The following is an 11,025-nucleotide window of genomic DNA, read 5'->3' as shown; positions in this document are numbered from 1 at the left end:
GTGATACAAAACACTGTTTTGTAGATGTTTTACATGTTATTAATATGAGATATCAAAAATGACATGAAAAGGAAATTTAATTCATTGACATTTATTGAACAAATTTGAGTATATGTGGACCCTCCCAGTTCAAACCCATGTTGTTCACAGGTCAGTATATTTGCCTTGAAATCTGGTCTTTGGATCTGATTATGGGGAGACCCAAACCAAGACACCCTCTTCATCTGGTCTAGCCTCAGGGAACTGAGGCTCAGAGAGGGAAGTGACTGACAAGGGTCCTCATGAGAACCCACCCTCCTGACTTGGGGTAAGCCCTTCCTCCTGCTGCTGCCTTCTAGGATCCATCTAACGCATCCATCTAATGCATCCCCACTCATTGGATGGGATGGTTATATCCCAAAGACAAAAATAAAGGCCAGCCACAGGGCAGCCAACCAGAGGAATCAGAGGCAGACTGCAGAGGGACTCTCTCTGGAACCCCTTAATTCATTTCTAGAGATGGACACACCTCTCTGTCTCTTGGTCTCTCTGTCTCTCTCTCTTTCTCTCTCTCTCTCCCTCCCCCCTGCTCCCCTCGGAGAGAACAGGGGGGGAAGGGGACTGCAACCTGCTGGATGGGCAGGTAGAAGGGGTTAGCCAGGTAAGCAACCTGCTGTGCCCCTCCCCCATCATAGACGCCATTTCTGGAAAAATCACAATGTTCATGGCCACTTTTTTTAAGACAATAATTAAAAACGATATTTGCTTTCAAATTTTTGTGGTAAATGTGTATTTCTTATTCGAACAGAAGGCCATCGATGAGAAATGACCCCTGCTTTTTAGCCACTGAAATATTAATTCTGTCTGATATTCCTGTGGCTGGGAAGCCTGAGAGCCTTCAGTCTCATCACTGATATGGAGAAAAAAAGCCATCCTGAAATGTTCCTAGATTCAAACCTCTCTCCTGCTCCCTATTGTGTAATTTGGGGGACAGTTTCTTCCTCTCAGAACCTCAGACACTTAGATGGGAAGGAGAGCAGCTGAAGGGTTATTGTGAGACCGTGGGGAAGGCCAGCAGGAGCCAGGCCCTCCCACACCTCTCCTTGGCTGGAAGCAGCCAGGACACTGCCCCCAGGGAGGGTGTGGCCACCTGTCCAGCTCCTCCTCTGGCTGCCCTGGTGACCAGGCAGGGCACCCTCGAGGAATTCCAGGCCCCAGCGTTTGGAGACTGGAGCTGGTTGCTGGAGACATGAACAAGATCTTCCCCCAGGTAAGAGTCGTGTTGAGTGCCCCCTCACTTGGGGGAGCCAGCCCTGGGGTAAGGAGAGGGCAGCAAACAGGGAAGATCTGTGCGTACCAGAGCCACCCAGGTGACTGCCCCCCTGCTCCCGAGGCTCTCTCCTAGGCTCCAAGGAGCTCGACGGGTGAGCCAGCGATCCAGTTGGGTGGTGAGTTATAGAGAAAGTTGGAACCCTGGGGAGGGAGCAATGGTGCCTTAGGGAAAGGCTCTCTGAGGAGGAGGAGCCCCTGAGCTGTCTTGAAGGACATACGTTTGTCAAATGTCCAGTGGGGGAGGCATTCCAGGCAGAGGGCGTGGTACAGGCGAGGGTGTAGAGACATGAACCGGGCATAATGAGTGTGGGGTGTTCAACAAAGCTGGAATATGAGGGACCAGGGTTCCACCTAAGGCTCTCCTTCTGAAAAACTCTTCAGTCCGGCTCCCCAAGACTGGGTCTCCCCCACCTAAGCCCACCCCTCGCTCTGTTTTCTTGGCAGGGGGATGTCAATGGCAGCGCTACTGCCGGAACGAAAGTGCTTCCCGGAGAGGAAGGTAAAGAATGAGGCCTGGGGGTCACTGCCTGCTCCTCCCACCCCCAGGAGGTCCCTGGCGACTGGGCCCTTGGCTACAGAGGCCAAAGGAGAGCTCCTGAGACTTTTCCCTGTCCTGGCCCCTTGTCCCTCAGGCATCTGTCCTCTACTGATGTCTTCTTTTTCCAGCTGCCTGGAGAGTCCCTTGCTCGATAGGGTTGTTCATTTCTCTATGCACAAGCATTTGTTGAGCACCTAGTACGCGCGGCCTACCTCCTGGCACTTGGCTCCATGCAGTGCCCACCTGTAACCTATAAAAGAGAGAGCTCTAGGCCTGACTCTGGGCCATGTGGGTATACTTTTTGCCTGTGAGGGATAAAGGAGGCCAGAGCACACATTTATTTAGCAGCTAAATAAGGTGAGTCACTGGGGTGCAAGCAGGATTTGTGAAATCAAAGAAGGAAGAACACACATATATTGAGCCTGTACCCTGTGTTGGCCCACACCTGACCACCGAGGAGGCAGACCCTGAGAGGTGGATGGTAGCAGTCATACATATCTTCTGAGAGATGCGTCGTCAGGGATTGTGTCACGCAAACATCACAGAGCACAACTACACGAACCAAGGTGGTCTAACCTATCACATGCCTAGGCGTGATGGTGGCAGCTCTGGGGCCACCATGGAATCTGCTGTCCATCCTTGACTGAAACATCATTAAGCAACGCATGACTATAACTCTTAAGAGAGCAAGCCCCTACTATGTGCCAAGCATTGTATGGTCTCTGAATCCTCAGAACAGCTCTGAGAGCAGGGTCTTGTTAGGAGGTGATAACAGATGAGGCACCTGAGGCTGAAAAAGTTTGGGAAACTCAATCAAGCAGGGACCCACAGCCTGGAGGGGGAGAGTCAAGACCCAAATGTGAACTGGGGCCCCCAGGTTGCAAAGCCACAGTGCCTCAGTTGCTCCACACCGGTGTGTGTTTATTTCCTGGCTCAGGGAGGGTGTGGTTGTGAAAGGAGAAGCTTCCTTTCTCATTTGGGAGGGGAGTCTCTCCTGGGGTGCTTCAGCCTGTGATGCATAAATATTTGCACAGGGACTGCTTGACTGACCAGGATGTCTCTCCTGGCTGGCCTCAGCCTGTCTCCCTGGTTACTGGAGTTTATCTTGTGTTTGCCAATGAAGGAGCGGGGGGCTGGTGGGCAAAAGCTCACAGCCACAGAGCTGGCAGGCATGAGCTCAGCTACAGAGCTGGCAGGCTTGAGCAGGCAGCCACAGGAGAGGTGTGGGGAAAGAACAGTGCTTGTGGTCGCTTCACACCTCTGGGTGACAAAAGGGGGCCATGAAACAAAGTAGGGCAGCGAAAAGTACCCCAAAGTAGAAAAAAAGGCCCCAGGAGCTTTTAAGAGCCGTGGAGAGTTCCCAACATCACGTACAAAAAGGAAACCAACACCCAGCTAGGGGCTCCTCCCTTGGCCTCCCTCCTGCTGTCAGGAGTCTTGCTTGCAATAGACCTGAGCTCACTGGCCTTTAGTCCAGTGATTATTCCTCAATTGCTAGAACACAAGAACCCAGCCGATCAGCAACACCAACAAGGGAGTCGCCTACTGGCTGTAGGGATTATTGATCTTATATTTATGCTGCATCTCCTACTACAGCCTCTTCTCCCGACACACACCCAATCCCGGCTCCAGCCTCACCAAACCACTTCTTTCATTATTTTATGAGTAAGAAAAAATTAAAGGAGAAATGTTTAAGGAGCAGAGCGCTCTTTTCACAATGCTTAGGATACAGCTTGGCACATAGTAGGTGCTCAATAAACAGTAGCTACAACCTTATGTAACTTGCTGTGTACCAGGGGCTATGCTGGTACAGTAACTAGCTTATCCCCTTGGCAGCTCTAAGGTATGGCCTCCATTTATTATCCACCTGAGGAAACAGGCACAGGAAGCACACCTCCCAGGTGCTGATCTGGGAAGTGGCAGAGCCAGCTCCTGAATGGACAATCAACTGGCATAGTGGAAAGGGCATTGTTTTGACAATGGGTCTTTTCTTCTCTGAGCCTCAGTTTCCTCATCTGTAAAATAAAGGGTCTTGAATGTCTATGAAGGGCCTGCTTTAGTCTAGCCCACAATAGGGGCCTGATAGGCAGGTGTCCATATGTCCTTGTCTCCTGGGGGACGGCCTCATGGAAGGACAGAAGGTGCGGTTGGGGGACCCTCATTCCAACTGCCACTCACCAGCTAGTACAGGCCAGGGACGGGCATTTGGTGGGGGGGTGGGGGGCGGTCATCCAAGGGAGAAGAATCCAGAGCATCAGGAAGGGCTGAAGAGTCCCCTCCTGCAGCGAAGTCCTTCCTGTCCCAGACCCCCAGGTAAGGAGGAATCACTCAGACGAGTCAGGGGAAGGGGACCCGAGGACCCCATTGCTGGCTGCCCCATGACTAGTTTCCTGCCCTGCACTGCAGGCTGCAGCCGCCTCTGCTGCTCACGTCAAGGGACCTGCCTCTCGGCCTCTGTGCTGGTTCTGTTGGCAGCTCTTGCAGCCCTGATCACGCTGGTCACCATCTTTGGACCCCCACCCCGTGCACCAGGTCAGAGGGGGGGGTGTGGTCAAGAGAGGGTGCTGGGGGGGTGAAGGGAACAGAGAGATGGGAGAAGCCTGGCGCTGCCTGGCTTCTCCATGAAGTGACTTTTGGATAATTCCTTAGCGTGTGTGCGCAGACAGGCCCCCACACGGACTATCTCTGAGCCCCACGCATCTGTAACATGAGCTATTGAGAGGACCCAGCTCTGATGTCACTGTCCCCCCGCCCACCGCCCGGAAACCTTCCCTGATGCCTGGGCAGGGTCATGAGCCTCATCTCAGCTCCTGCAGCTCCCTGACTTCCTCTTCCTTGAGACTGGTTGAGTCCATCCTTCTGTGTTTCTGCCTTGACCGCAGAGAACATGGACGTCCCCCCCATGCCTGCTCAGGGGCAGAGCTCAGCATGGTTCCTGCCTTCATGGCGCTAAACATTTGGACAGCAACAGAGATTAATCAAATAGGCGCGTGCATACAGGGCTAATGGGGCTCCGAGGATCTGGACAGGCTCTGACCTAGTCTAGGAGTCAGGTGGGTACTTTGAGAAGCCTAAGGGGACTGAGGCTTGATGGGGAAGTGGGAATTGGCTAGTGGAGGGGGTAGCAGGAGGAGCATCCCAGACACAGGGAACATGTTCAGGGCCCCTAAGGTGGCGGGTCACAAGGAGAGAAATGAGAGCTCCAGTGGACAGGAAGCATGGAGCAGGGTAGGGGCAGATGCCCGGGGCGCAAAGGCTGCCCTGGTCACCATTCGAGAGCCATGGGAGGAGGTAAGCTGGGAGCAGGTGTCCGCAGATCTGCCATTCTGAGAGATGGCTCTGCCGTCAGCTGTGGGGAAGAATGGAACAAGGTAGGGTTGAGGGAAGAATCCACCTCTTGGTGCCCGCGCAGGGACGTGGGCACTGAAGGTTGGTGTGGACACGTGAGGAACTGCATTCGTGTGCCTGTGTGTCTGCACACGCGTGTCTGTGTACCTATGTTAATGTGTGTCTCTGGGTACGTGTGTTTGCAGGGTGCCTATGTGTGCCTGTGCATGCACATGCATGTCTTGTTTCTGTGTGCATGTGTGTGCGGCCCGTGTATGTGCATCCATGTGTGTATATTTATGTTTGTGCAAGGCAATGAGAGTGACTGTTGGTCCCCCTCACATTCCTCCTTCCTGTCCCCAGGCCCCCAGGTAAGGAGGATCATCACTGAGGCCGAGGCTATTCTAGGAGCTGAAATGTGGTTCCCATGTGCACAAACACAGATACAAACCCACTCCCATGTGCTACCTGCACACAGCTATGTACACACGCGCAGTCTGTGGGGCCAGGGTGACCTCCCACTTCATCTGCCAATTTCTCTCCTTTAGTCCTTTGGAGCAGCCCAAGGGGTGTGTGTTCCCCTGAGCTCAGAAAGGAAGGAAGACCCTCAGACAGAAAGGAAGACACTCCGAGGGCTGCCCACCTTTTTGGGCATGGGGGAGGCAGCCCAGCCTTGGGGAAGGGCAGAGTCAGCAAGCTGGGATTACTGGCTATGTGCCAGGTCTGTCAAACCTCTCTCAAGTCCTACTTTCCCATCTAGAATATGGGGAAACAATAGAATGAAAGTGTGAACATGCTTTGCAGACTGTAAAGTTGTGCCCAGGTATAAGGGACTATAATGGTGCCCAGCCAGCTCCAATACATGGTTTCTGACACCCAATCTGGCACCAGAAACGCCACCATTAGAACCACTTCCTTGAGCTGAGCTTGTCCTCTGGAGTTTCCCAGGAGACAGTCAAAAAGCTTTCTAGTAAAGGAGGGAAGGGGGCTTGGCTCACCCCCTGCACCCACGTTCTAGGATTGTCTGTGCAGAGGCTTGTGTATGATCTATGTCGTCTCATTCTGTCCCGCGGGATGTGCACTCGGCTCCTCCTTTGCCCCCAAGGCATCTCAGACTCAGAGAGCATGGTTGTCCGCCCAAATTCATGAAACTGGCCAGCAGTGGAGCCGGAACTTGGAGCCCATCTCCAGCACCCAGCCCACCACCTCTCCTCTGGCCCCACCCCCCTATCTGCTTAGGGTGGGATGTGGGTATGAAAACTTGGGAGACCCTTGTGAGTGTCACTCTTGACCCTCTGGGGCCTCCTCTGCCTACTCAGGGGCCCAGGCCTGCATGACACTGACGAACAGGACAGGTTTCTTGTGCCATGACCGGAGGAGCTGCATCCCAGCCAGTGGGGTCTGTGACGGCGTCCGCACCTGTGCCCACGGCGAGGACGAGGATGAGGCTTTGTGCCGTGAGTACTTATCACTGTCCCAAATGAACCTCCATGCTGACTCCAACTCTACCTGCAGCCATATTGAAGTTCAACTGTTCGGGAACATTCCAGGCACCTTCATACCCCCAGGTCTTTGCTTAGATGGCAGTGCCCTCAGCCAGGAACATCTGCCCCCATGCTGTCCCAGTCACATGCATACATCACGCCCACATTAGGGAACACCTTCACTATCTCCATCTCCACACTCAGAGAAACTGTATTCATCCTTCAAGGCAGAGTTCAAGTGTCACCTCCTCCAGGAAGACTTTCCTGACTCCCAGAGTAGACTAAGGTCCCTCTTTTGGGCTCCCACATTTCTTGTGCTTCCATGTGTCTCAGCAGCAGTTACAGTGACTGTCACTCTTGGTTAGCACATTTGCCACAATTCAGACTGTGAACTCCTCTGGGACGGTACTGATCTGCTTGATCTTGGCGTCCCAGTGCCTGGCACAGGACATGGCAGAGGGGTGTATGGGATGATTTGCTAAGCAAATGACTGAGTGAGTAAATGAGTAAATGAATGAATGAGAAGAGCGAGTCCCAGATCAGAGAGACTTGACAGCTCTCAGGAGAGAGGCGGGAGTAGGTAGTTTTTGTACGATGGAGAGAGCTTGGTGAGTTAGAAGGTGGTATGGGGCTGCTGATGGGAGAAGGATCACTGCACCATGGACCCTCAAAACTAGATCTTAAAGCCATCTAGTCCATGTCCCAGCTCATACCCAAATTCTCTCTATGACAAAATCCAATACAGGCCACCCAGCCTCTGCTGGCAGACTCCGGACAGGAAGCTCGCCACAACCTGAGGCAGCTGCTCCTGCCACTGAATGGGTTTTCACTGGGAATGTTCTTTGTACTGAAATCACGGCTGCCTCCCAGAAGCATCCTTGACAGGTTCCAACTCTGTCCTCTCCTCAACCTGCCCCCCACGGACCACGTTTTAATCTATCTCCCAGGATGAAGGTGCTGCAGGGGTTTGGAAACTGCTTCATTTCCACCCTCCAGCAGTATCTCCTGCCCCTGGCCACACTTGGAACTTTCACAGTCATCCCCTTGAGACTGGTCTTCCCACTCCACATACCAGTGCCGGCCCACTCCCTGGAGAGGCCAGAAGCTGCCCTGACTCTTCTGGCTGGCTCTGACCAGTCCAAGGAACAATGGCTGGTCCCTCCCAGGGACTCCTCCCCAGGAAATCTTCTCCAGAGCCTTTCCTGGGGATGATGGGCAGTGAGCCCAAGCTTGGCCAGTACAATTCACCTCCAGACAGCCCTGAGACAGCCGCGGCCAGAGAGAGACTTCTTCCTGCCTCATCTGTCCTTCTGCAGGTGATGTGCCCCAGAGCCTCCCCAGCTTCCTCGTGGCCCTCTGTGGGGACCCAGCTTCCTGGATCTATTCAGACCAAAAGTGTGATGGGACCAACAACTGTGGGGATTGTTCTGATGAACGGAGCCCAGGTGGGTGTCTGGGCACAGGCTGGGCTGAGACAGGTGACCAGAGGTTGACCAGGAATTCTCTGGGGTCCCCCTAGCATCCCCTCCTTATATCCTGTGGAGAAGTTGTCTACCCCCACCTGATTACTTCCAGCAGCCAGGTGCTTGCTGTTGTATCAGCTTCTAAAGGGTCATTTTTCTGTGGTGGGAACCATACCTTCCAGGGTACAGATAAGAAAAGTGGGGCCCAGAGGCTCATGCAAGTATACACATGGCCTATCTCAGGGTTCCCTCATCATTTCTGTCTACAATTCTATGAGAAAAGCAGAAGAGGAATCGCTGACTCCTAATCGCTGACAGGAGGCGGACCTAATACAATGCATGATAGGAAGGGAGTTTGGGTCCAGATCTCCTGACCCGCAGTCCAGAGGCCTTTCATTGTCCTGGTTTCCTTTCCAACCCGTCCCCAGTGTTCAATCAACAACATGTTCTCAGCCCATTTGGGTGGACTGGGCCTGTGTCGGGCTCTGTTAGGAGGCAGCTAGCAGTGAAACCTGTGTGCTCCCCCCAGGACTCACATCATGTGATGTCAAGAGGAAGTTCTAGGGACCTGGGTTTTGGTTTTGGTTTTGGCAGGAGGTGGTGAGGGGGATTAAGATCAAGGGAGACTTCTTAGAAGAGGCAGTTTTCAAGTAGACCTTAGAGAATGGACATGATTTCACCAGGAAGAGACTGGGTGTGCAGGGGAGAATTCTGGAGGCCAGGGGCCGGGGCAGAGGAGGGAAGCCTGTGAGGTGCCCTCAGGGATTGGGAAGCGGCCTCCTGTGGCTGAGTCAGGGGAGGGAGGGAGGACAGGCTGTGTGGGACAATCGCATCTATTAATATGTGAGCCTGGGCCACCTCTAGCACTTGGCCTATCTTCCTCCATTTACTTAGTAACAACCATGAGCAGATGAGGAAACTAAGGCTCAAACACAATGAGAAGCTTGTTTGAGGTCATACAATCTTGGAATTGGGACATCTCGAGTCTCCCATAGGAAACTGAGAATAGTCAACCCATGTCAGATGGGGTAGTGTTCTGGGAAGCCATGGAGGTTTCAGGCAAGAGGTAGCCTGGTGCACAGGGCCTCTGAGGACACAGCAGCTGTACTTCTCCGGGCTCTTGTCTCCTCAGTGACAGCATGCCCACCCTGCGGCCCTGGGTGGTGGCGCTGCCCCTCCATCATCTTCAAGTATTGTGACTGTATCCCGAGGAGCCTCTGTGGGGACCGCGTGCAGCACTGTTCCGACTGGTCTGACGAGTACTCCTGTCCTGGACCCTAAGTGGGCCGCCCAGTCCAGAGCGGAGGGCGGGTTGCAACGGCGCTAATCGCCTTTCATCTGAGCATCGAATCTGCGAACACAGCGCAAAAAGCCTTTGAGATCATCTAGTGGGACCTATGTACCATCGTCTATGAATAGACAACTTTCAGTTGTCCAGTCCCTGCCTGAGCGTCTCCAGTGACAGGGAACTGTCTACCATGTCAGACAACTCCTAACAAAGATGAGGGGAACCTGCTGTGACCCCACAGAGCAGATCTGGTCCTCTGCTTGGATCTGTAGGTCCTGACCTTGTCGCCCCTTGAGTCTAGAGCTCACCCAGCTAAGGAATTTAACCCTTATGAATGACACATGGGAAGTGTATTACACTTCCCACCCCTTTGATACCTAAGGCCAACATTGCTGTGCTTGGGTGCAGCCTTAGCATTTTCCTCAACACAGTAATCCTGGCCTACTGGTCAACCCTACTGACAACTCACATGAGATTGCACCTGAGGTGGATTATTTGTCATCCTGCCGGTGGGAAACCACTCCAGAAGGCTCTGAGCTGCTGCATAGACAGTCTAGAAAAAGAGTAGCCCAAAGGGTTCCTGATGATCCTTCTGTCCATTCCATTCTCCACCATGCCACTCCTCCTCCTCCACCCCGTGACCAGCTGCCCAGCCAAACAACTCAGATGTCTGGAAAGAAATATTGTGTTTTGGTACTAGAGCTTGAGTGAAATAGCCGTTCTTCTGCAGGTCTCCCCAGTTTCACAACACGCAGACAGGCAAGGATGGATAGCCCATTAAACAGATGAGGAAAAGGAGACCTAGACATAGAAAAAATTTCCCTGGATCATGTGGCAAAGTCAGAGCTGGAGCTGGGACTCAGGCACGCCTATGGTGTGTACAATCAACCCCAAAGCCTTTCCTGCTACCAGCGTGATTATACCTAGCAGGGTAGAGTCTCTGTGGGGTTAAGAAGGGAGTTTGAGGATCAGAAAGCATCCCACTCTTATTCTGAAAGGGACACTAGGAATCTGAGTGTTCCTGTTGAAAGACAGGCTGAGCCCCAGTGGAAATCAATAATCAATAAAATTGGTTTCATGTGTGAGCCTCTTGCGAGTTTTGAACTGAAATGGGCATCTGAGAGACAAGTAATGGTAACATCCATTCATTCACTCACTGAACAGGGCCTTGCTCCTGCACAGGGCCAAGCCATGTGACCTTGGTTGTTCAGAGCTGGATCCCAGGACACAAGGAATACCTAGGATGGGGGGCAGGGAGGGAGAGGTGGAATGACAGGAAATCCTGGGATGAAAGCACCCAGAAGGGGCCTTCAGCAGTGTAGGGTAAGGTAAAAAGTATCAGGCTTTTCTGCCCTTCCACCATGAGGATAGATGACGGATCCCTGCGGTCCCGAATGCATGCCTGATGGCGGGCACCTGGAGTGGGTGTGGGCCTAGGTATATGGGATTCACCTGGGCTAAGACTGGGCTTTAAGGGCGGCATCACGGAGACTCCAGCAGGAGCAGAGAAGCCGAGAGAGAAGCAGAGCCATGAGAAGAGCAGAGAGAACGTGAGAGAAGGCCGGAGAGCCCAGAGTGAAGACTTGCTGGCGGCTGGGAGGCCCCTGCCTGCCG

At 53.2% G+C, this 11,025-nt stretch overlaps 1 protein-coding gene across 2 annotated transcripts; it reads left to right on the top strand.

Annotated features, from left to right (window-relative positions):
* The first annotated feature begins 1,165 nt into the window (after positions 1-1,165).
* Positions 1,166-10,489, top strand: LDLRAD1 (low density lipoprotein receptor class A domain containing 1). 2 transcript variants are annotated; one of them, XM_037498833.1, is made up of 6 exons: positions 1,166-1,249; positions 1,756-1,810; positions 4,256-4,381; positions 6,496-6,633; positions 7,977-8,105; positions 9,256-10,489. In XM_037498833.1, the coding sequence occupies exons 1-6, from the start codon at positions 1,229-1,231 to the stop codon at positions 9,402-9,404; spliced, it is 618 nt and encodes a 205-aa protein (XP_037354730.1). In that variant the 5' UTR covers positions 1,166-1,228; the 3' UTR covers positions 9,405-10,489. The 2 variants fall into 2 exon arrangements, with proteins under 2 accessions (XP_037354730.1, XP_037354731.1); XM_037498834.1 differs by lacking the exon at positions 4,256-4,381.
* The last annotated feature ends 536 nt before the right edge of the window (positions 10,490-11,025 follow it).

Source organism: Talpa occidentalis, unplaced genomic scaffold, assembly GCF_014898055.3.
Source record: "Talpa occidentalis isolate TD23 unplaced genomic scaffold, MPIMG_talOcc4v2.1 talOcc4.9, whole genome shotgun sequence".
In the NCBI taxonomy this organism is placed as follows: Eukaryota; Metazoa; Chordata; class Mammalia; order Eulipotyphla; family Talpidae; genus Talpa; species Talpa occidentalis.
This window is presented reverse-complemented; position numbering and strand designations above follow the sequence as displayed.

What these genes read in the sequence shown, in the direction of transcription:
- LDLRAD1 (XM_037498833.1), top strand. Translation starts at nt 1,229, where the DNA reads ATGAACAAGATCTTCCCCCAG. An exon ending in TGAACAAGATCTTCCCCCAG is followed by an intron (nt 1,250 to 1,755) that starts GTAAGAGTCGTG and finishes TTTTCTTGGCAG; the next exon opens with GGGGATGTCAATGGCAGCGC. An exon ending in AGTGCTTCCCGGAGAGGAAG is followed by an intron (nt 1,811 to 4,255) that starts GTAAAGAATGAG and finishes CCTGCACTGCAG; the next exon opens with GCTGCAGCCGCCTCTGCTGC.